The sequence below is a fragment of the Podarcis bocagei genome (genome assembly GCF_964188305.1).
Source record: "Podarcis bocagei genome assembly, chromosome: 6".
Taxonomy (NCBI): domain Eukaryota; kingdom Metazoa; phylum Chordata; class Lepidosauria; order Squamata; family Lacertidae; genus Podarcis; species Podarcis bocagei.
This window is the reverse complement of record NC_138130.1, coordinates 34,008,103-34,034,001: the sequence shown is the minus strand read 5'-3', so window position 1 is coordinate 34,034,001 and position 25,899 is coordinate 34,008,103. Positions and strand designations below refer to the sequence as shown.

At 43.3% G+C, this 25,899-nt stretch overlaps 1 protein-coding gene across 2 annotated transcripts in view; it reads left to right on the top strand.

The window, feature by feature from the left end:
• The window catches only part of OCA2 (OCA2 melanosomal transmembrane protein), a 159,666-nt gene that overhangs the window by 27,022 nt on the left and 106,745 nt on the right, over positions 1 to 25,899 (top strand). For both annotated transcript variants that reach the window (XM_081197573.1, XM_081197572.1), the window contains exons 3-6: positions 13,356 to 13,454; positions 13,580 to 13,771; positions 18,658 to 18,715; positions 20,628 to 20,700. In XM_081197573.1, the coding sequence (XP_081053699.1) occupies positions 13,356 to 13,454; positions 13,580 to 13,771; positions 18,658 to 18,715; positions 20,628 to 20,700 (422 nt within the window). The remainder of the gene's footprint in view (positions 1 to 13,355; positions 13,455 to 13,579; positions 13,772 to 18,657; positions 18,716 to 20,627; positions 20,701 to 25,899) is intronic.

Genomic DNA, 25,899 nt, shown 5'->3' with positions numbered 1-25,899 from the left:
GACCATCCCTTTAAGCAACCCCCTGCAGGTGACCACGATTGATGGCAGGGAGTTGTTGGGAGGAGGAGTCCGCTTGCAGACTGTCCCAATGATAATGAGGGTGGCAAGGCACACAGAACTGATAGCGTTTAATGTGGCCACCCTGGGAGGCGCTCCCATTATTTTGGGAATGAGCTGGCTAGCTCTACATGATCCGCTGGTTGGCTGGCATCAAAGAGTGGTGTCCTTTGGTTCAGCACATTGCCTAGAACACTGCAAAGGGGAGAAGGGTTCAGTAGGGGCCCAAGCCACCCTAGCAGGGACTGAAGTAATGGGGAAGGTGAAGGTACCACCACAGTATGCAGATCTCAGCGACGTGTTCAGCGAGAAGGAAGCTGACCAACTACCACCTCATAGACCCTTTGATTGTCAGATCAATTTACTCCCTGGAGCACAGCTTCCCGTGGGCAAGTTGTATGCCATGTCAGACAGGGAAATGCAGGAGTTGCGAGGGTTCATTGACAAGAACCTGAAGAGAGGCTTCATCAGAGAGTCCAAAGCAGCAGGGGGGAGCCCAGTGTTCTTTGTGGACAAAAAAAATGCGGACAAGCCGAGACTTGTATGTGATTTTAGGCGGCTGAATGCAGTGACTGAACCGGTGGCGTTCCCTATGCCCAGAATTGATGATATTTTGACCATGGTGAGGAAGGGAAAGATTTTCACAAAGCTGGATCTAAGGGGGGCGTACAACCTGATACGCATAAGGAAAGGGGATGAATGGAAAACCACCATGTTTACCCCTTTGGGGGCGTTTGAATACCTCGTTATGCCATTTGGATTACAAGCAGGCTCCGCGTGTTTTCAATCTTTTATGAACCACGTGCTGGGCCCTTTGCTCTACAAGAATTGCGTTGCCTTTCTAGATGATGTGTTGGTGTATTCTGAGAATGAGGAGCAACATGTGAGAGACGTCAGAGAAGTGTTGAGCAGACTGCAAGCCAACAGGCTGTGGGTCAAACTGGAGAAGTGTCGGTTCCATACCAAGGAGGTGGAATTCCTGGGGTACCGCCTGTCAGACAAGGGATTGGCCATGGATCCCGGCAAGGTACAGGCAGTGCTGGAATGGAAAACACCCAAAACCAAGAAGGATGTGCAGAGGTTCCTAGGGTTTGGAAACTTTTATCGTAAGTTCATCCGCAACTTCGCCCATCTGACGGCGCCCATCACTGACTGTCTCAGCAGTAAGAAGAAGTTTGTATGGACGGCGGAGGCGGAGCGAGCGTTTGAGGAACTGAAAAGGGCCTTCGCCTCTGAAGAACAACTTCTGCATGTGGATTTACGAAAGAAGCTAAGGGTTGAAACAGACGCATCTGACAGAGCCATAGGGGCGGTGCTTCTTCTGCAGCCGGGGAAGGAGGAGTCGGAGTGGCGTCCGTGTGCCTTCTTCTCGCGGAAGCTGAACAAATCCGAGAGGAACTACACGGTGTACGACCGAGAACTGCTTGCTATTCATGAGGCGTTCCGGAGATGGAGGCATCTGCTAGTTGGTGCACAACATAAAGTGCAAGTGTGCACGGACCATAAAAATCTAGAGTACTGGAGAACGGCGCGAGTGCTCAACCAAAGGCAGTTGAGATGGGCCCAAGAGTTCTCCAAATTTAACTTTGAGATTTGTTATGTGCCAGGCCCAGAGAATGTTAGGGCGGACGCTCTCTCACGCAAACCTGAATATTTGGAGGGGGAGGGAGCACCCGAAGAAACCCATATCATTCCAGAGGACCGCTGGGTGTGTGGGGCGACTTTGGTGGGGCAAAGGGAATTGGTAGAGGGTACGGTGCAGGATGCATACGCCCAGGGGAAACTCAGGGATCTCAGAGGGGAGGAAGACAAACCCGGTGGTTTTGAGGAGAGAAATGGGGCATTGTATTATAAGGGAGCGTTATATGTACCTGAAGGGGAATTGAGGGAGAAAGTACTCAAGCAGCTGCACGATAGCCCCACAGCAGGGCACTTTGGGCAACACAAAACCATGTGGCTGGTTACCAGGGAATTTTGGTGGCCCAAGGTCAGGGAAGATGTGCGGGAGTATGTGAGAGGGTGTGAACAATGCCAAAGAGCCAAGGGGGAGAGGCAGGCGCCGGCTGGTTTATTAGAACCACTGCCCACACCTGAGAGACCGTGGGAAGCAGTGGCAATAGATTTCATGACTGATCTGCCAAGGTCTAGAGGGAAAACAGCCATCATGGTTGTAGTAGACCTGTTAACTAAAATGGCCCACTTCATAGCCTGCTCACATGCGGTTACAGCAGAAGAAACCGCCAAATTGTTTGTAGAGAATGTGTTTAGGTTGCATGGCGCCCCCTTGAGGGTGGTTTCAGACCGAGGGAAACAATTTACTTCCAGGTTCTGGAGGAAGCTCATGAGCTTACTGCATGTAGAGGTTAATTTCTCGACGGCCCGTCATCCTGAAACCAACGGGCAGGCGGAAAGAGCAAATGGGGTTCTCCAACAATATTTGAGGTGTTATGTTAATGACAGAGAGAATGATTGGGTGGAGAAGCTGGCGTTGGCAGAATTTGCCTACAACAATGCAGAGAACGTGTCCACGGGGATGAGCCCCTTTTTGGCTAATCACGGGTGCCATCCCAGAGCCTTCCCAGGGGGGGAGGGGGAGAACTGGAGCGTTCCAGCTGCAGAACAGTTCGTGGAAGAAATGGAAGCGATCCATCGCCAGCTCCAACTCAACTTAAACAGGGCTAAGGAGGAATATAAGAGGCAAGCAGACAAAAACAGAAGGGAAGGTGAAAGCATCAGGGTGGGGGACCAGGTGTGGCTGTCAACCCAAGGGTTGCCATTCAAAGGAGGTTGTAAGAAATTAAGACCCAAAAGGCTGGGTCCGTTTGAAGTCATACAGCAGGTCAATCCAGTGGCTTTCAGGCTCCGGTTACCGAACCACATGAAGCTGCACCCAGTTTTTCACAGGTCGTTGCTGTCACCGTATAGAGGAGACAGTGAGGGGAGGGTCACTAGGGGACCAGCAATGGAGGAGAAGGAACACAGCTACCATGTAGCGGAGATCCTCGATTCCAGGTGGAAGGGAGATCAAGTAGAGTATTTGGTAATGTGGGAAGGGGAACCGGAGTCGGAAAACACCTGGGTTAGGGCAGAGGATGTCAATGACGAGGTTTTAATAGAGACTTTTCATCAGAGGTTCCCACGTAAACCTCAGCCTGTAGCGAGGTTCCGAAGGGAATACTTTGCCACCACCGACGAGGAAGAGGAGTTGGAGGGGTTCCCAGATTCTGAAGAGGAGGAGGATTCAGCTGGCCAGGACGACGATCGATGGAGAGAATTGTTCGAGACGTCAGAAGATGAGGAAGATTCGTTTCGGGGTTTTAGCCCTTCACCTCCCAGGGGGGAGGAATTGGGAGGGGGTGAGGGGGGCCCTGGAGGGGAGGTGGATGTCAGGGAACTGCCATCAGAGCATCAGGTGGTGGAGGGACTCAGGCAGGATGAAAGAGACTCAACTGCTGAAGCAGGGACCAGCAGGGGGAGGAGTGGGTCTCTGAGGGAATGCGAGCAGGAGGGAGGGCTCAGGGAGGCTTCCAGCGAGAACAGTGGGGAGGTATCGGAGTCTCCCATAGGGAGACCCATACCTCGCAGGAAACTGTCACGCCGTGAGTCCAGGAGACGCGTTTCCGTTAAGGAACTTCTTTGCTGGAAACGCTTCCGCAGACAGCCACTGTCGGACTCTACTAGTGACTAGAGCAGACATGTCTGAGGAGCTCCGTCACACACGGAGGTTTGTGGGGGCGCACAAACTCTGAGGGAGCACGTTTTCACGCACAAGCAGCTAATCAAACCCTCACAGCAACAGATGCCAGTAGCATCACCAAAGAGACATTTCCCCAATGGGGTTTTTTGTTTTTTGCTTGCATGTGAGGTGAGCCATTACTCTTGTCCCTTGTAAAGAATGTTCTATGTAGTAGAAAACTCCAGCAAAGGATCTGCAAGCCTGAATTGATTCATCTTTTCTATATTCTTAGGATGAGTACTTCAGCCGCTATTGTTGATTTACGTAATGTGCATTTCCCAAGGTTCTAAAGAAATAATAATAATAATAATAATAATAATAATAATAATAATAATAATAATAATAATAATACCAGCAGCCTCAGATAGATCCAGACATTAATCTTTATAGGAGCAACTTCACCCGCTTCACTCATGCCACCGACATGTGAGCACCAATCCTCTTTAGGGTTTTATTGACAGCTGTTTCATCATGTAAACCTCTTAGAGTGAAAACCATGAACGTGATTTTAATGAATATGTCTGATAAAAGGAATAGTAAAGCCAAGGTGGGGTGGGGGGAGGAGAGTTTGAAAAGCAGTTTCCCTTTGAATTATTAGTTGTATTTATGTTGGGTTTTTTAAATGATCAGCGCTGCAAGGAATATGCAGATTGGGATCAGCAAAGATCCAGAGGAGATCTCTCTCTCTCTCTCTCTCTCTCTCTCTCTCTCTCTCTCTCTCTCTCTCTCTCTCTCTCCTCATTCTCTCTCTGAGTTTTACACATTGCTAGGGCATTTCCCCTCATGATACAGGATAGCTACATTCGCTTCTATTTTCAAGAGAAAATGCAGAATGGATGCTACTAAGGCTGGCCAAATCGGAGTGTGATTTTGAAAGCTTGTCCTCTTTCATCCAGAGAAGTTGGATTAAATTAAAACGAGAATCCTTTCCCCTCTTTTCACGACTCTTGTCTGGAGTCAACATAGCAGCCCAATTATTTATTATTATTATTATTATTAGCCCCAGGTTGGTTTCTGCTTTTTTAATTACTCTTTTTTCTTTAATGGATTATGAAGTGCATTGGAAACTGCAGTACCTATACCCCAAACATGTTAGGTAAACTTACAGGGAAAAAAGAAAAGAATTTTTTAAATGGCAAATCTTTAGAGAAACCTTTTAAGGAGCTTCTGTTTCTTTTACCACAGGTTGAATAGCAATGTCTATCCAGAAGGTTGCTATTCCAAATCTGTTCATAGTTGTATAACAGTTTTAAAGAGGATTATAGAGCCAGAAATATTTTCTCTAGTCTATTTAGTTAGAAATCAGAATATCTCACATTACAAGAAATATGGCCAATTTTTATACATTTTACATGTTTAATCTATAGACAACACCTCTCCCCTGCCCTGCATCACACATAGGTTGCATTAGGCAGTCATTCTTGCATTTGTTTTGGAGCATCACCTTCCAAATATATGTAAACCTAATTGAGTTGTGTGAAGTCATGGGAAAGACTCTGGATCCAGAGCTGCACATGAGTATGTGCAGAGTGCATTTCTTTTCATTTGCATTATTATTACAGCTAGTTCCAATTCATCTAATTGCAAAGGCTTCCTGGGCAGGCTGTGGCTTCCAGTGCAGCTTGATCTTTGCAACTTCTCATTTTAGAATTGACGACTGTGCTGTGTTACGTATAATCCTGGCTTGCTTAACTACTTATTGGCTATAATGCAGAAGCTGGTGACTCACCCAGGATCATCTGCTGTGTTTAGGGACTTTGGCGGGATTTGAGTGCCAGTGTTGTTGGCCTCCCTCGGACCTAACTCTGATTTTGTTTACAGTTGCCCCAGTTTGAGACAATGCTCTCTGTAAAATGGCATTACCATTGCATCATTTAATTTTATTTATAATGGTACTTATAAACCACCAACAACTAATAAGGAAAAAACATGAGGGTTTGTTGGATGAACTGTGCCTCTCTCTAAAGCAGTGTTTCCCAAACTTGGGTCTCTAGCTGTTTTTGGACTACAATTTCCATCATCCCTGACCACTGGTCCTGTTAGCTATGGATGATGGGAGTTGTAGTCCAAAACCAGCTGGAGACCCAAGTTTGGGAAACCCTAGCCTAGTTAATCAAAATGCTGCTTTGGATCTGATTTCTTCATTTAGTGCTCCATTGCTTTCACATCATTCCAGATGTGAGGAATGGTACATGGGATGTTTTCGAACAATTCAGCCAAAATGGCAGGGTGGGGGAACAAACATGGAAACTGCATGGTTGGAAAGCTGGTGGCACTGCACATATCCCATCTACAAATGCCGGCAGCTATTTTGGTGAATGGTAGGTGAAATTGGGAACAGAGGACTGTGAATTATGAATATTTTAGAGCTGGCACATCTTGTAATATTGAACACCTGCTTTGCCAACTCTCCATTTACTCTATAAATAAATTCCCAATATTGTGTTGAGCCAGTTTGCTGCTTAGTCTCCTTCCCACCTGACCTCTTTAGCTCACTCTTCAATGACTTCCAGAGACATTAATTAGATTTGTGTCACTGATACTGCAGAGGTGACATTAAAGCAATGACCTGTGATTTAGATCAACATCTTGTGCCTCATCTGAGAGGAGCATATAACTTTTGCTTGGCACCAAATTATTAACAGCAACAACAGCGTATCTCGGGCTCAACTTTTAAATCATCTTTTAAGAGGTTGTTGAGTTTCCTTATGCACCTCAGCGCAACGGCTGATATTCAACTGTAAACTTGGCTTGAAAGTGCATGTGTGACCCACCAAGCCATCCACATTGGGCAGCTAAGTGCTTGGTTAGCCCCATTTTTGCTGTCACACAGAAGCAGAAAAACCATACATGAAATGGGCTTGTTTGCTTTGGTACAGAAACAGTACAGGTTAGCTGTGCACCTTTCCCCTATCTAATAATAATAATAACAATAATAACAATAATAACAATAATAATAATAATAATAATAATAATAATAATAATAATAATAATAATAATAATTATTATTATTATTATTATTATTATTATTATTATTATTATTATTATTTATACCCCTTCCATCTGGCTGGCTTTCCCCAGCAACTCTGTGTGGCTTCCAGCACTTATAAAAACATAATAAAACATCAAACATTAAAAACTTCCCAATACAGGGCTGCCTTCAGATGTCTTCTAAAAGTTGTGTAGTTATTTATAACCAGGTTGGGATGGCTGGGATAGCAGGCTTGTTGGTTTTTGAATGTCTTACGTAGATTTTTCAGTTTCGTTGTTCTGTATGGGACAATGACAATAAAGATTATCGTATCGCATTTATCTCCTTGACATCTGATGGGAGGCTGTTTCACAGGCTGGGAACCACTGCCTGGTTCCCTGTAGCTTCACTTCTTGCAGTGAGGGAACAGCCAGAAGACCTTTGGAGGTTCTATATAGTCATGTAAAAGTCATGTGGATAATGGATATATATCTGTTTGTATAAAACTGGGCTCGGAATGGGTCCCTGTTAAGTTTTTTAAGGGGAAGGTCTGTAGCCTTGTATGCAGAATGTCCCAGAATCTATCCTTCAGCTGGGGCTGGGGAATGTCTCCTGTCAGAAGCACTGAAAAACTTCTGCCGGTCAGTGTAGACAACTAGATGGAACTAGTGATCTGACTCAATATGAGGCAATTTCCCGTGCTCACATTAGGAATTGATTTTTGCCTTTGTCTGTTTAGCCCAAGTGGCAAGTGTTACAGCCACAATAAAGAACTCTAGTTTAGCCTTGTGTTTTGCCCTGGAGGAAGTATGGATTGATTTTATGCCACAAGGCAATACTCTCACTTTTAAATGTGACAGCTACAATTATAATTAACGGTTGTTTCTTGTCATATGTTCTCCCACCCCCCCACCCCTTATCTGCTACAAAGTTGTAGGGAAAGAATCACCTATCTCTGATGAACTTGTAATCCGAACAGTGTAATATTTACTGAACAACCCTACACATCAGTTACACTGAGGAGATGCACTCGCTGGTGCAATGGTCACCAAATTCTATTGTTATTTGCCACTCCCAATCTCTGAGCGGTACATGATTCCTGAGAGCTCCAGAAGTGGTTCACCCAGGGTCTGTGTTTCCTTTTGGCACAGCAGAGACTGTAGTATCTTTATAATAAATGGTTTATTTACACATATATACAACTTGAGCCTCCGATGGAGGGGTCCCCAGCATCATGCTCCAAGAGGGTCTGTGCAGGGACATGACTGTGATTTCATAGAATCATAGAGTTGGAGGAGACTTCCAGGGTCATCTACTACAACTCCCTGCTATGCAGGAATCTCAACTAAAGCACCCAAGACTGATGGCCATCCAACCTCTGCTTTAAAATCTCCACTGAAGGAGAGTCAACAACCTCTCAAAGGAGTCCATTCCACTGCCAAACAGCTCTTACTGTCGGAAAGTTATTCCTGATTTCACTGCCCCCCACAGCATTGTGGATGCACACATGCAACCCAGAAACATGCTCCCGAGATTGCTGGTTTGAGTTCCTACAGAAGATAAGACCTCCCCTCCCTCCTCTCTGCCCAGAGAACTGGAAAGATGATCACAGCAGCAACTTCCCAAAGAAGCCGAAGCATAAGACAATACATAGTTGTCTTCACACAAAGTTTCGGGTCCTGCCAGAGGCTGGGAACCCTCCCTACTCCCAAGACTGAGAGACAAAGTTCCTGGTCTCCCATTTGGTCTGCGTAGCTTTAACACGACCCCCGATGTAGGATAAGGTTCTCAAGCTGCCTGCAGGATTCATCTAAAATGGAGTGGGAAAGTTTTGAAGATTTCTAGTCCTCTTGAATTTCCTCTCTGCTTTCTAGTTTCATCCAGCTGCCCTTCAAGTCAACAGAACACTGTGCACATTGTCAGTGAGCTTTATCAAGGCTTGTGTTTCCTAGGCACTTGAATCTTACCCCATCCCCTCAGTCCAAACAACAGCCCTAGCGATTCTGAGTGTAGCGAAAGGTCTCTGGCTCCATCTCCCAGGGAACAAAGGCTCTGAATATGATTAATGTTCTGTCAGAATCCTTGAACCAGTTTGTTGAATAAGCATTTTAAAAGGTAATGTTATAAAGCCGAGGAGCAGACTCTGTGCTGAGGTTGTGTTTAGGGTTTTTGTTTACGCTCAGGCAGTTTCTGAGTTCTGACATGTGAAGAATGCTGGATTAATTTATAAGGCCTGCAAATGACCAGCTCATGATCAGATGGTTTTCATATATTAGGAGTTGTAATGCAAGCTCCATTAAGGTCTTTTCAAATGATTCATTTGGAGGAGGAGGGCTTGAAAACACACCTGGCGCAACTGGATGAGCAACAAAACAACCAAGTCATCTACTTGCCCCCTCTTCCAAGGGGAATAATAGATTGCTTCATGTAGCTAATGTTAACACGGAGAAGCAAGAAAAGCATTATCCCACCCTGCAGAGTCTGGAAAGTCTCTTCCTCACTGCTCTCCAAGACCAAGGGCTGATGGTGATTACTTAATTTCAGCAAGCCAATGATCAAAATTGTCTTCAGATGGATCAATATTTTGAAACCAAGTTTTGAACACATTTTCTGGTGTTTTTTAAATATATATATATATATTATTTAAAAATATATTTTATGGTAAATATATTACAAATTCAGTAAAGCATATAGAATTGAATTCATATGTTTTGCATGTTTGTCCAGCTGAATAGGTCCCTCAGCCTGAAACCACAACCCCATAGTCGCCTCTGACTGGACTTAACTGTCCAGGGGTCCTTTACCTTTACCAGCTGAATGAAATGGGTTTTCAGCTTAGTTTAAAGCAACGGATAGGAAGCACCGGGTGAGATATTATCTCCATTTTTTGTCATTCTAAAAATGTATAAATAAAGCCCACCTTCAGTAAAAGTGTGGGGGTGTACCAAAAAAGTAAGGGGGCAGTTTATCCCTAGGTAGACATTTATCTTTTGCTTGTATTCATTAACTCTATATTAATGCTAATAATGATCATTATTAGTGTTACTTCTGCAGGTCCTGCAGCAGCAGTGGACCAAGTAGGAGGGGGTCTATTTCTAGGGTTGCCAGGGGGCACAGCATCCTCCTACTGCCGTCCCCCTCGTTACCTTTCCTGTATCCTCTCTTTTCTCTTCCTCAGCTTCCCTTAGCTCCATTTACCGTATTTTTCGCTCCATAAGACGCACTTTTTCCCTCCTAAAAAGTAAGGGAAAATGTCTGTGTGTCTTATGGAGCGAATGTGTGGTCTATGGAGCCAAATCGCTGTTGCCCCACGCTCCTGGGGTGCTCTTTGAGGAGGAGCCACGCTGCTCTGCCAGCAGCCTCCACTTTTCCCTGAAGCCCCGACAAGGTTTGCAAGCAGTGGGAAGGCTGTGCGCTCCTGGGGTGCTCTTTGGGGTGAGGGAGGAGTCACGCTGCTCTGCCTACAGCCTCTGCTTTCCCCTGACAAGATTTGCAAGCAATGGGAAGGCTGTGCGCCTTTGCCCCGCGCTCCTGGGATGCTCAGTGGGGGTGGGGAGCAGCAAATTGCTGTCTCTCAGTGCCTCCTAACTCAACTGCAAAGGCTTGATTGCCTAACTGGATTCTGAGCTCCATTTGAAGTTTAAAAATATTAAGTTTGGGGATTTCTTCAAGTAGCAGTTTTGCAGAAATAGTCATAAATGTTGGAGTTGGAACTTAACAGGTTAAGTTCTTCCCATGATGCCACACCATTCTGACGTCAATTTTGGAAGCTCGGGAGGAGCTTGGGCAAAGTTTGCCAGTCCCACTTTGTGTTCTGTGGGGAACAGATGCAGTTTTGGCATGGCTGCAAATAGTCCTGGAAATTCCTGAGAAATATCGGAATAAAAGCTGTAAATAGACAAACTGGACTCTCTGTGTGTTTGTCTGGAAGCTGAATCAAGCCACGTGACAGTTTACACCGCTGTGCGAAACTCTGCTGAGCCGTGAAGAAGAGCTGGGAGCGGAAGTGTGCCGGGCGGCCATAAATCGCTAATCGAGGTTCGTAAATCAATTAGCGGGAGTCACGGCTGATAACAAACTGCCATTATAAATACCGGGTACATGCAAAGCATCTCCACAAACCAGTAATAGTGAGCTCAGCTAAAACCGAGCAAGCATCTCGCTCGGTAACAGTTTAAACTGCACAACTATAACCAGACATCCTGTGTGTTTGTGTGTGGACCATGTTCCTAGCAGCTAATCTTTATTGCTGAAAGGAGGCACTGATATTCCACTCCAAATCTATAATTCATTATACAAATTCTTACAAGTACAGTCCACCTATACCAAACAAAAACATTGTGTTCTCTTGTTATTGAATGGAAGCTATTTATCGGCCCTCTTTTCCTACTCTGTTCTTTGCTCAGTCACTCCATTTTGAATTTTCCTTTTAAAACAACCATGCCTGTTTTGAGAAAACTTCACAGATTTAGGAACTGGAGCGCCATCATTTGATATATTTGCTGTTCCTCCATACTCCAAGCACTTCTCATTTGCACAGCCCTGGTTTCTCTCCCTGATTATTAACATTCTTGATTAATAACAGTAAAATGCTCAAATTTTATTTTATGTGACCGCTGCCAATACTGACTTCCCAGTGATAATGAAAACAGCTACATTGTAATGGAATGTCTGTCCTTTTTCCTTTCTCTTCATTATATACCGTGGCTCGCTTTAAAGCAGCAAAGTGGACAGGAGCCACCCACTTTGCTGTTTTAAATAGTTTAGTACAACATTTGAGTCAGATTCCCCCCCCCCTTGTTTTCCTGCTCTAAAAACTTGGTGCGTCTTTTGGTCAGGTGCGTCCTATGGAGCGAAAAATACGGTAATTCCTTGTTCCCTCCATCTCACACTTACCCTTCAATTATCCCTCTTTCCTCCCTTCTCCTCCATCTCTTTCTTTCGCCACTTCTTTTCAGCCACTATCCCTCCCCTCTGCATACTTCTATCTAAAGCGGGAAAAGCTGTAACCCTAAATGCTAAAATTTCCCAGTAGTGAATGTGTGGAGGGGAAATGAAGAGGTGGGTGAGTCAAATCAGATAGCCTTTGTAGCACCTTTGACCTAGGCAAGCTGCTTTGCAAAGTGCCAAATTTGGGTTCGTACAGGAGTGCCAACCTGGCCCCACAACAGTGAGTGCCTGGGGCTGTGGGTGCCATGCAGCGTGCATGGCCCTGGCACCAAAATTTGTGGGTGCTTTGGCCCCAGGGGAGTTGGCACCTATGCTGTATTTTCTGATCAATTCACACCCCTAGCACGCATTCCTTGAAATTCCCTGATGCAGTAGGATACAAAGGCAAATGCTGCTCCCTTTTGTGATTCTTTTGTGCATTGTCTCTTCTCCTGTCAGTGAACAGGATTCCAGGTGTGCAACACAGCAGGTAAGGGAGAAGTCTGGGGACAGAATAAGCTGCTACTGCCTTGTCTTTTCACTGTACTGGGAAATTAAAAGCTACGCCCTTGTTCTCCAGTGTGTGACTGGACAACTCTAGTGTTGTGTCTCCACCAATAGCTCCCTCATTTCAACAGAAATGAACAAGCAGATATTTAAAACTATGTCTGGTAATTTTATGAGAATATCTCAGTGGGTGGCTTTTTGTAGCATCTGAATGCCTGCAAGAAAGATTAGTTTCACGTATAATAAGAATTCAGTTAGGTCCAATAATGAGCTGGGCTCTGCATAGTTAATGTGTTTCTGCGTCCAAATATTTTGAACCTTGATCTGCTGGGAAGCTCTTATGACACTGACCTCTGATTTCATCCGAGTCATCCTCCTTGTATCTGAGGACAATAATCGTCTGGGGATGTGCTCTTTAAGTGACTTAACATCCGGAGAAGTTCCAAAGTGAACAATGGAGATGATTTTGCTTGCCTGCTGTAACACACACCTTAGGTGAATTCATTAAGTTCGTCTAGCATCTAATTGGTCAACGGCCTGGTTTGCACAATTTAGTAAACCAAGCTATGGCTTACTGGGACTGCAGAAATGTACGGGCTCACTACTTTTCCCCAGTCCTTTTGGCTGCTGCTCTGCAATGAGTTGGGCTAAGATTTGGGTTCGTATGCTTTTAGGTGTGGCAAAATCTGAGAATTCTAGTTCCTCATTTTTTCCAAACATAAGTTCAGCCCTCTACATTTTCACATCAGTTTGCCATTATTATTTTTTTAAAAATGGTTCTCTGGAAAATTTATCAGCATTTTGGTGAAAAGCAATTTCCCCATGTGTATTCATTTCTAGGCACACATTATTCTACTGTATACATTTTTGTACACATTGCTTGCCTGGAGAACTTGCACTGCAAGATTAAGAGAACTGTGCATTTTGAATGATGCCTGTGTTTCGGTTTCATGCATTGTTTCAGACAGTAAAATTATAGGTTTAGCTTTCACTGTGAACCAAATGTTTTCCCTATTCTTATGTGTCATCTAAACCAGGACTCATGGTTAAGTTCTCTGTTCACTAACCACAAGCAATGGTTAAAAAAACCAAACCATTTGTACAGCTATGTGGAGGTGATTACAATTGAAATTAACTACTTGTGTTTTTTTTTAGGTATCACTTCTCTTTGCCCAAATTCTTCAGCACAAGATCCAAAGATAATTGCTTTACGGAGAGGACGCCTCTGCTGAAAGTTTCCCCAGAAGAAAATGGGTGGGTAGGAGACCAGCTTTTTGCTGTTCCTTGATGTCTCAGGATTTGCATCCTACCAATGGCTTGGAATCTTGGAACAGTAGAGCCTATGATGTGTGTTGATATTTGTCAATGGCTTTTTTCAGGTTAAGATGCATGGCTGTTCATAACACAGATTTCACCACAGATGATGACTCTTGGGAAAACAGCTCTGCTGAGTTTGAGCAAAGGTCCCATCTGGGAAGTGAAATGCCCAGCTTGTCCAGATCTGCTTCCTCCTCAGAGAAATGTGAAATGTTGGACAACTTCCATGTCAAATTCAATTTAACCAAGATGAGGTATGAGCCAAACCTTTTGTTTTGTTTTGCCAGTATTGAGGGCTAAGGGAAATTGCCAAGAAATGGATTCTCTCCCCCCCCCGTTTCAACAAATGAGTAAAATAACACTCCATATTTTTGTGTCACATCTTGCCATTGATTTCAAGGATATTGCACCAATGAAACTGATGATAAAATCTGCTCAGATTTATAGGTCCATGCAACAGTAGAGGCTAAGCAGGCAATCACTTCTAAGCCATGATAGTTTATGTGACTAGAAAACCTGGTTCCCTGCAGATTTTCATGTTTGGAAGTAGTGCTGTCTATATTTCATCTTGTGATCTGTCACTTTATGCTTCTGTTTAAAACTCAGCTTCTTAGCTTTCTTGCACAAAAGCATCTATAACGTGAAGGGAGGAGATACATGTGTCAGACAAAGTGAACAGCCATTTGAAGTAGGAAGTTTTCGAGCATCTAGTTCAGAGATGGGGGCGGGGGGGGGGGCTGTGGTCTTCCAGATGTAATTGGAGCTTCCATCATCCTTGACCATTGGCCATGATGGCTGAGTCTGGTGAGAGATGGGGTTGTGTCCAATGCTGGCTTTCTGCTTGCATAACAGGCTCCTGTTCTCTCAACAGAACTTTGTCCTGCTCTCCTCTTCCCTGCTGCCCCCACTAAAAATCTGCTCCAGGTGGTTGGGGGGCCCTTTGGAGCAGATTTGGGTAGTGGTGGTTGTGCATGGAGACAAGGGGAGGTGGAATGCTGCTCACTCCCTATTGGATACATACAATCCATGGAGTCCAACAGCATTTGGAAAGTGCATTCAGTGGTCTGTGTTTGCCTGAGCTTGAGTTTGGACTAAAGATTCTGAGCTCCTGTGTCCTGATTCGATACATGATATCTAATCACAGAACATTTCAGGATTTGGGCCTCTGCCGTTGGCCCTTGAACTCTTGAGTCGTGATTCACAGCCAATCACGTTGGGAGTGGGAGTGACCCAGGCTTTCAGGAATGTATATAAGCAGTTGCTTTGCCCCTGTTTCCCAGTTATGTAGTTCAATAAAGGTTCTTCCTGTTATCTTGCCGCGTGAGAACCCACGTGAGAACCCCCATGTCTTGCCGCATGAGAACCCACCTGCACTTCAGAAAGCCACAGACTTCACATCCTTGATATAGTGGGATGGTTCCAAACAATACACCCCCTCATTTTTAATCTGAGCAGTAAGAGTGGTAAAGGTAAGGGTAAAGGGACCCCTGACCACTAGGTCCAGCCGTGACCGACTCTGGAGTTGCGGCGCTCATCTCGCTTTATTGGCCGAGGGAGCCGGTGTACAGCTTCCGGGTCATGTGGCCAGGATGACTAAGCCACTTCTGGCGAACCAGAGTAGTGCACGGAAACGCTGTTTACCTTCCCTTCAGAGCGGTACCTATTTATCTACTTTGATGTGCTTTCAAACTGCTAGGTTGGCAGGAGCAGGGACCGAGCAATGGGAGCTCACCCCGTCATGGGGTTCGAACTGCCGACCTTCTGATCGGCAAGTCCTAGGTTCTGTGGTTTAACCCACAGAGCCACTCTACCACATCTGATGAACTAACCGGAATACAGTCCATACTCCATTCAGATATAATAAATGCAGCAGCTAATATTTAATTTAGTTAATTGCTGACACACACTAGCCCAGTTATCAAGAAGGAAGATTAAAACCCTTAGTATCTGCTAATGATATGTATTGTGCCCAATATTTGTGTGTGTTGGTACCTTTCCTTCTTAAGCTTCGCTTTTCTATTTTCATTATGGATATATGAATGCATTGGAAGCAGCAGGCTATTTCCTTGTTCTGTATCATTGCTGTGTAAGCACAGTGAGATGCAATTGCCCTAGTTACATAGAGCAGTTGGCAGCTACACCGGCATTGTTTCCTTTATGCTGCAGCAGAAAGGTGCTCCTGACAAATTGCTCCCCAAAATATTTTCGATCCCGTATTATTGAATAAACATACTCGGGCTGCCAGTTGCTGAGATGGCCTAAATCTGCAAAGCTCGATTGAGTGCTCTGAGCCATGCATGCTGAAGGCCTAAAGAACAAGAATATTAGCTAGAGATCAGAGGCCTTGAAGGGGCAGAGCAAGCAGAGTGAATGCCTGAGTCCAAACACCTCAGATGAGCAGCCATGTGCTTTTCTGCAGAGAACAGTTCAATGGGAAGGGCAAGGGAACGATTCCTACCTGTTATAGCAGGCTCAGGAGAACTACACCCGTACAAATGGGAAAAGAAAAGATGGGGAAACATGTATTGGTTGGTGTGCAAGGATAAGGGTGACTTAGACATCTGTTCATATCTCTCCTGCAAGTTTAATATCTTGCTGGCTCAGATTTTGAGGTCTAAAGTAGTACTTTTAGGAGAGGAAAGAAATGTCAGCCCCAAACCTCTTAAAAGTGCTGCCATGGATATTAGAGAAAAGTAGATTTGCTATTATGATCCCAGAAGTCTCTCTGCTCATGCTTAATGCATCATTCCATTTTGTTATAATGAACCTTGGAACATTCTTTGCTGCTTAAACAACCTGCCTAGTCAACATAGATATTTATTTATCTTCAATTCACTTGTTTTATGTCTATCCCTGGAAGAGTAAGGGAAGACTTTTAAGGAGCTTAAGTATTGTCAATAATACCGCTTGCTAGCATGATCGCATAACGACAATAATTTTGTATCTTCAAGGCCGTGGTAAGCATAAGAAACTCATTCCTGACATAAAGTGAAGCATTGTGTTTTGAACCTTGTTTCTAAACTAATTCTTTAGAAAATACTGGCATGTATGTGATAAATGGAACTTTACATGGTGTGTTATGCATGATGATCCAATACATTTTATTTTTTAAAAAATGAGATTCTGGCTTATCTATATCATATAATTTCAAGGTTATAAAATTTAGAGTCAGTTCAGACAAAAATTGAGGAAACCATTGACACCTTAGCGCCCCCCCCCTCCAATCATCTTGGCTTCTGTGGTGGTGTGCCAGTGTGAAGCCAGTGTGGTGTAGTGGTTAAGAGTGGTAGTCTCGTAATCTGGTGAACTGGGTTCGCGTCTCCGCTCCTCCACATGCAGCTGCTGGGTGACCGTGGGCTGGTCACACTTCTTTGAAGTCTCTCAGCCCCACTCACCTCACAGAGTGTTTGTTGTGGGGGAGGAAGGGAAAGGAGAATGTTAGCCGCTTTGAGACTCCTTCAGGCAGTGATAAAGCGGGATATCAAATCCAAACTCTTCTTCTTCTCCTTCCCTTTTCTTTCTTTAGGCAAGACTTTTAGGTTAGGGTTTTTTCCAATCCTTCCTAAAGCAATCCCAGCCAATCAGGGATCACATGATGAATGTGATGGTATCACAATACTGCACAGATGATCAGAGCTGGCTACATGGTAATGCTACCAAAGGCAAACAAAGTCAATTTAGAAGTTGAGGGCTTCCCCCACTACATTCTTAAATTCATATACAAATATGCTGCTCAGCAGAAAACATTATTCAGACTTCTTGCTCGAGAACACAGTTCTTACTTACAGATTACAGTGGTACCTCGGGTTACAGACGCTTCAGGTTACAGACTCTGCTAATCCAGAAATAGTACCTCAGGTTAAGAACTTTGCTTCAGGATGAGAACAGAAATCGTGTGGCGGCAGTGGGAGGCCCCATTAGCTAAAGTGGTACCTCAGGTTAAGAACAGTTTCAAGTTAAGAACGGACCCCCAGAACAAATTAAGTTCTTAACCCGAAGTACCACTGTACTGTTCTTTCAGCTTATTATTTGGTTTTTTTTGCAGGGGCATATATGCAGTTTCAATAGAAAAGCTGACTAGCGTATTCCAAAGCAGGACGCAAGTTGGTGCTAGAAATATGGAAAACGGTATATTGACTTCATTCTGCAGTGGAATACTTTGAATAAAGCTGGCCAAGTTTATTTATAACAGACGAGAACCCTGCCTGCTTGCCTCCACATTTCCCTGTGGAGGCCTGAAGAAGCGACACTTTCTGCAGTTGGACGTCCTGTTGTGGAGACCCATGCAAGTTCCCAACTTGCACTTAACTTGGAAATAAAAAAAATGTGGATGCGCAACCCCTTTTTGCCGCATCTTACTTAAATTGCAGATGCTCCATTGGCTTTTAAAATTTCCCTAGCTTTTGTCACAGGGTTGCAATGCTATGTCAGATTAGAATTGCTGTGAAGGTCATGGGGACAGCAACTGTGTTCAAGTCAAGGTCTGACCATGGCTAGTTTGCTAAGCTGTTAAAAGCACCGAAGTCTAAGCACCAAAGGGTGGTGGTTGTTGTTGGGGGAAAAATGCTCTAAGTGCTACAGTTTATTAATAAAATTGCATTCCCCTCTCCCAGTGTGAGCTCTGCATGGCATTGTGTCAATTTGCCAAGATGACTTAGTTGTTTAAGGACAAGTGCTTCTGGACTTTTAAAGGATTAATGTAATGGTTCCTAGCTTTTATTGTCATTTTGGGTGCCTCTTTTAGTAACCATAATTTTAATCTTATTTTGAAAAGATTAAGTCAGCCTTGTATTTAATATACTGCATGCAGTTGTAGTTCACATAATGAAATTTGTAAAATGAATACTTTAAATGTGGAAACAAACCCCATACAATTATAATAAAAGCAGATGCTTAAATATATGAGAGGGAACCTTGACATAAAGTGAAGGCAAGCAACTCTATAACCAAAAGAACTGCTGCATGTAATTTTAATATATGGCTGCACATTTAAAACACATTGCTTTCCCCAAAGAATCCTTTGTATGGCCTAAACTCTGTCTGCTGGCCTTACAAGTTTGTGATTAATAGAATAATACCCACATCTCGTATTCTGTGTCTGTGAAACTCTTCTCTATTGTTTCTTCTCTTCTTTTTTCAGATGCTGTTTAAGATTCCTAAAAGTTTCTGGGCTTTTCATCTTTGTAGTTGTATGCTCTGTAAGTACTGGGTTTTCAAAGTTTCAGAGTAAATTGGTAGTACTTACCAAAGTTGAATCTGATAATACAATGGGACATACAGCAAAAACATTGCAGTGTGCTCTTGCTATAGTCAGCCAGCAGTGCCCATCTCTGTGATATTCCATTCAATTCCCCCTTTCCACCCACTCTTCCATTCTTCCCTGCCCTAGTCAGTCAACATTCCATCATTCCATGGAGACTGGGCATGCTCAGTTCTCATTGGTCTGTGCTTGGGTTTCTCCTTAGGGTTCTCCCCCCCCCCCACATCTGCAAAACTTGGGGTTTCCCCAAGCCTGTAAATGTTCTCTTTTGTGCATGGTTGGGGCTGTTTTGGCTATTCAAAGGCATCTGCACTCATCCTGAACATTGGAAGTAGGACCATGATTTTAAATAGGATATACCATGTCATATGAAACCTAGGAGCATGCCCATCTGTTCTTCACACTCCCAGCTGATGCTGGATAAGTGTTCCTTTACCAATGCAGTGCCCTTTCCCCTTGGCTTTCAGATCTCTCTGAACCGATGCAAGTTAAGATTAACCACACAGAAGAATTGGATGTCTCAATTCCCCTAAAGGCAGACAAGCTAAAATGGAGGTACCAAATGTGATGCCCTCCAGATGTTGTTGAACTCCAATTCCCCTCCCCCCCAGCCAAGATGACCAACAATGAGGGATCATAGGAATTGTAGTCCAACATCATCTGGAGGGCACTGTGTTGGTTAACCCTGGTCTGAAACATCCTTTTAGCTCTTTCCCCCTAATTTATATCTTTCCAAACATCTGGTTTGGACTAGGGGATAGGGATGACAAGCTAAATTAGGCTGAAACATCCAGCAAGGGTAAACCTATGGTGACTTGGGTTGAATATACACACACATATAAAAAAACCTGTTGCGAAAATTGTTTTTTTAAAAAAGTTTTTAAAAATACATTGAATTTGCCGTAGCTCACTTCGCCATCTAGTGTCACATTTGTATATTGAGCTTTACAACACACTTAAAACGTTTTATCTGCAGCTGTATAGCTGAATCCCTGGTACAGGACAGTACAACTGATTAATTTAAAATGCATTTCAAAAGACTGAACTGCTAGATTCAACTGATACTTTATTAGATGTGTAAGTTAAGATAAATTTTCAAGTGACACAAGAGATTAGTTGCAAGTCAGTTCAGATGAGAATTACAAATACAAAAACAAATAAATCTGTATATAAAATGCAATATATAGTTCCCTCTCCTTTTCCTTTAAACATAGCATTAGGAACTTTATATGGATAATATCAAAATGTCTTTTCTAACTTCCTGTACTTTAATGTTACTAAGGGATTACAAAGGAAGGGAGAAAATGAGATCTGGGTGAGGAACCTAGGAGTGTTTTCATGCACGACACTGAAATCCACTTTGCTTTTCCGGATTCTGTCATTTGAACATAAAAACTTTATTGGCTAGAATATATAAAAATGACTCTCCTCTGCTTTTAATCCCTTGTTCGTAAGACTCATGTGTGAACTCAAGAGTGTGTATGCAAGAGGCTCAAAGGTGTTCTTGATGTTATATAGAAAGTTAACTAATGATGATGATAAAAGTAAATAATGTGTGGAATCTTTCTTCATTCATATGCCAATTTGGTATGTATGGGTTGTACTTCTATTCAGAATAGACCCAGTGAAATTAACAGGCCCCAGTTAGTTCTATCTATTTATTTCAATAGGTCTTCTCTGAGTATTGGATACAATCTTGTAAGTTTGGGATGTAAGGCTAAGCAACAGGACCCTGACTTTAGGAGCTTATATTAAAAGCAACAACTCCATTTTGCAGGTCTTAACATTTTTAGAGGCAGTTTGTTTAACAGTTCGGCAGTTTCCCACATAACCTTTTAATGTGCCCTCAGATTTTATTTAGCATTCACCCTGAAAATGGAGCACCTTGGCAGATGCTGGCTGTGTCACCTATGGACGTCTACAGTATCCTTTACCAATTACTTTTGTTGTTGTTTTTAAAACAAAACGGTGCAGCAGCTTAGTAACGAATCACTGACAGTAGGCTGATTTCAAGATGGTTGATACGAAATGGCTGACTCGTTGCTTGCTAAATTAAATCCTGACAGTGATTTATTTCTTGTGAGGCCCTGTCGCTGCCTCGTGGGACCGCTTCTAAACCAGCAAATTAATTCATTTGCAAATCTGTTTCCCAAGTTTGCTATCCAAGTGATAATGAAGACTGCAAAGGTCTGTTTTTCTGTTATATCTCCTTTAGATGCCTCCTGCATCTCTGTGGGAAAGTAAAGTGGGTGAAAACTGAAGTGAAATTCCAGAAGTGTAAATTTTGTGAGGTTGTTTGTAAGTGTGGGTGAGAGCAACAAAGCAAATGGGAACAGCATGCAGTTTTTGTCTGTGCTTTATATAACACTGGTTATTTTATCTTGAACAATGCTTTCTACTAGTTTTCTTGGGACAGATGTTAAGCTAACCAGAATCCTATGAATGATGCTCCTGAATAGGCTATTCTCACATCAGGCACAGGATCTACATGGATACAGTCTCTGCATATGGGTTGACTACTGGTAGCAGGGCTGCCATTGCTAAGTCGTGGTGGATGATGGGGAAAAAGAAGAGAGCTTGTGCACATCCCGGAGGCTGAACAGTAATGGGGAACTGGGACAGCCAAGCCATGAAACACATGTGTTGAATCTGTGTAGTGCCTTCTAATGATTTGTTTGGAATACTGGCTTCCCCCCCCCTTGGCTGCTGGATCCAGTGACTTGGATGTGTGGTCAACATGGCACTGTAAAGTTTATCCCTCTTCCTCCTTGCCCCTTCACTCACTAATTAGCAATGGCAACCTGCCAGTCTGATAGGAACCTGAGCAGGCTGTGGTGGAGCTGGTGCAGGACCCAAATCCAGTTTTGACATGTGAGAGGGCAAGTTCATAAGCATACTGAATGTCTTCATTTTGAACAAAAGTGTTTTGCAAAGTTAGGCCCACAGGGGACAGGCTTCCTCTCGATACAGTGTTCTATACTGAGTTTTGCTGTCTTCCACCCTACCTTGTGTTCCCCATAAAGTTTGAGGATCTGACGCATCCCTCCATCGGAGCCAACTCCTAGGGGTCAAGGTCCCTTCACCCTCTCATGAAATATTTGAGGTCCAACCCCCACTAATGGGCTTTGCCATTCAAATGGTGTTCATGTGCCATGCTTTTGTGATTGATTATGTGATGTGGGGCTTACCTGCCCCACCCCCAATATTCATGTTGGCATCCCAGCATTCCTCTATGCTAAACCAACAGTTTCTTTCACTCATAACTACCGGTAATCCTCCCCATACATACTTTTAATGTTATTGTTTCTCCCTCGTCTTCTGTTTTGTGAATTAGTGTGGTTGGGTAGTTGAATTGAGGAAGCCAATATCCCTGTGCTACATAAAGGAATAAGGGACTCGGATGGCGCTGTGGGTTAAACCACAGAGCCTAGGACTTGCCGATCAGAAGGTTGGCGGTTTGATCCCCCACGATGGGGTGAGCTCCCGTTGCTCGGTCCCTGCTCCTGCTAACCTTGCAGTTCGAAAACACGTCAAAGTGCAAGTAGATAAAGAGGTACTGCTCCAGCAGGAAGGTAAATGGCGTTTCCGTGCGCTGCTCTGGTTTCGCCAGAAGCGGCTTAGTCATGCTGGCCACATGACCTGGAAGCTGTACGCCGGCTCCCACGGCCAGTAAAGCGAGATCAGCGCCGCAGCCCCAGAGTTGGCCACAACTGGACCTAATGGTCAGGGGTCCCTTTACCTTTACCTTTACATAAAGGAATGGTGAGAATAATTCAGAGAGGTGGAACCGTCAAAGAGTCTTATGACACCTTAAAGACTAACATGGCTTGTGGGCTTCCCACAGGCATCTGATTGGCCACTGTGAGAACAGGATCCTGGGTCCGGTAGGCCGTTGACCTGATCCAGCAGGCTCTTTTTATGTTCTTATATGGATGCTCTAAGACATGTTATTATGGCATAAGCATCCAGGGACTTCTGTAATAAAGTTTGTTAGTGGTGTCAACAAATCACTTCATTGCTTTAGCTGCAACTGACCAACATCGCTACCGCTCTCGAAATGGTTACATACAGAGAAACGTGTTGGCTGAACATTTATTTTTTAAAAAATGTTTGCTAATCACTGTTCTGTTTTTAACCGAGAGTGATCGTCTGGAACATTTCCCTTCAGCCAGCATCACTGTGGGAGATGGTCCATTTGTGCCATGATTAATCTGGCACGGCATCAAATCACCTTGTTCCCTTCTTCTCCTCCCTCCCCCCACTATTATCAATCTTCATTGACTTGCCATCCCTTTAATGCATGCTTGGTCCTCTGTGCTTAGGTGGCTTGGCTGCTGCTCTCCAATGTGAAGCCAGCCAGCCATGCCTCCTCTGACTCTGGCCTACAAATGCTACCTTGAACCGATGGGGATTTTCCATGTCTATTAAGATTTTGCTCTGAATCTATTTTGATCGCAAATGCATTTGAGTTCCACCTTGGCAGTGATTCAAATTAAATAGCTTTAGTGTAATTTTCTGAAATGGCGAGGTTGCTGTTGTTCCTCTTTTCATCTGTGACTTATTGGCTTAAAAGCTCAAAGACTTTATGATGGGAAGTGTTTGGTTCCAGTGGGCACAATTGCAAGAAAACGCTTTTACTGGACAGAGAGCTTGCGCTAGGAGTGTTATTTGTAAAGTATTTTTGGACAGATCAATCCAAGTATCTATGATGAACATGAAGCACCAGTAACTGAGAAAGGAAGCATCTCTGAGAATTGGAAGGAGATCCCAATTCTCCCCTTTAGACAAGAGCAGATTTTCCCTCACATAGGGCCACCAGGATATAATCACCTGATAATCCTCAGTGATCTCAGGGCTGGTAGATTTAAAATCACCACCAGTGCCTCAAATGCTTTGGGCAAATGAATTAGAGGAGACTGTAAAATATGTCTGCTTTCTGCCATAATGAAAGCAATTTTTAGTTTTATTGGCTTGTTCGGAATTACTTGGTCTACTTTCCTATCCATTACCGCACTTCCTTTCATGCTGTGTCCCTAATAACTTCTGCTCTAATCTATGCTAAATTATAATATTTTATGCAGGCAAATGGAGGACCCAGGGCTGGAACAAGCCAAATTGCCATATTAGAAATAGACTCTCTGAAAAGAGAAGGTAATAAGGATTCTTGTTTGTTCATAAGGCCTGACTGTATGTGCAGACTTACAGGCTTGTTTGCAGGGTTAGGGATTCTGCTTTTTGCAGTCTGTATGTTAAGCAAATAAATGCTAGCCTTCAGGGATGGGGCTGTTTGTTCCACTTCTATATGCACTTAGTGAACCTACCTTGATTGTCTGAAAAGCCCTCTTGTACACAATCACCATACACAGTGATGCATGCATAGGTTGTATCCATCCCCTCAGCTGAATATGTCAAAGTAAAGGTGCAGGGACACCATGTAGGATCCTGTTCCCTCCCTCCATGTGTGAAGGTCTGAGAGGAGCTTAAATATCTTGGGGTTATAAGGAAGCAGGACAATGGGGAATGCAAAGGTTATGTCTCATAGTGTCATGAATGCAAAACAATACATCGTTCACCTTTCTTTGTGCAAACCCTGCCTGAATAATTGTGCAGAATTACAATGTACTGAAAAGAAATAATTAGAGGTGCGGAAGAATTTGCATATGCATTTACACACAGAGAGATTGATGTTTTTGCACGAGCCACTTGCATGTGGAAGCTAGTTAAGCTTGTCTAGGCTTGCCATATGTCAGGAATTTTCCTGACATGTCCTGGTTTCCGGGTGTAAAAATGGTGCCAGGCGGAATTTTGCTGAAGTGGCAAAATGCCAGGGAAAACCCGGATTATGGAAAAGCTCAACAACTTTGCAGGTAACAGGAATTTAACTTTTTGAACTATGTCAACCCTAAGCTTGTCTCATTTAACACTTAACCAATGGGCCTACTGGTTAAGCATTTCAAAGTAGGTCTGCAAAGGACAGACCATTTTATATGTGTTACAAGGTAAGAGCTTTCAGCTCACTCTGTATTGACCACTTTGTTTTATATGTGTAGGACATTGTGAAAATGAAGTTTGCTTTTCCTTCTGTAATTTTAAGTTTCCTTTGTTATGGTTTCTGAACGTGCTATTTGTGTAATTACAGGGTATATTTTAGTCATATTGTGAAAAAGGAAGCGGCTGTAATTATGTGCACCTGAAGCTTTTTGCAGATACAAATTATTGGCTGTACTCATAAAACTGGCTACAGGCTGTCAAAGTGTCCCAGGCCATTAGGTTAATTAATATAGGCCAGTGAACCATTCTGAAGCACAATTCAAAGTTGAGATAGGATTTGAACCGTGTAGTCTCCAACTCATCTGGCCCTGGAAAATATAGCAATTATTCCTACCCCTCTTAAATATTGCAAGATTAAACTTTTATAGTGGACAGTTTTTCAAACTGGGTATAATTATTACTGCCTGGCTGTATTCTTCATCTTTGTTTTATATAGCAATTCAATTTTTCAAAATGAAAATACATGACTACATCCACATCATACATTTAAAGTGCATAGCTTTATATAAAATGTGTGTGCATTATATATGCTTTAAATATACAGTCTAATTCTGTGCTCTACACTCTTCTGGTGGTACTTTTAAACAGATTTTATTGAATATAATGGAAAAGAGGTGACAAAAAAAATGATAATAACAGGATGATTTCCCACCATATTATTGTCCAAATAAGGACTCAGTGAAATTCAGACAGGACTGTTTAGAATTTATTGCTTTACTAATTTTCTCACCCAGGCTAACATCATGGTTTTTCATAGTGGATATTGTTTTGATCTTTTTTGGCTTGAAGAAGCAAAATAAATAGCTTGAAAACTTTAAAAAGCATCGCTTACCAGCAATATAGCTCAATAAGGAAGAGACTGTTTTAAATTGCGTTTTGTCTCATTTAGGCAACCTTGGGACATGCATCATCAGACTCCACTCCACACAGCTGGTGGTTTTATTTTTGACATTTATATCCCGCATTTCACTCTCAGGAGCTTAAGGCCATGTTGACTGGGACTGGTGGGAGCTGGAGTTTGGGATGTTGGAGAATTCTGACAAAAATGGAAATGGGAGTGGAAATTGCCAG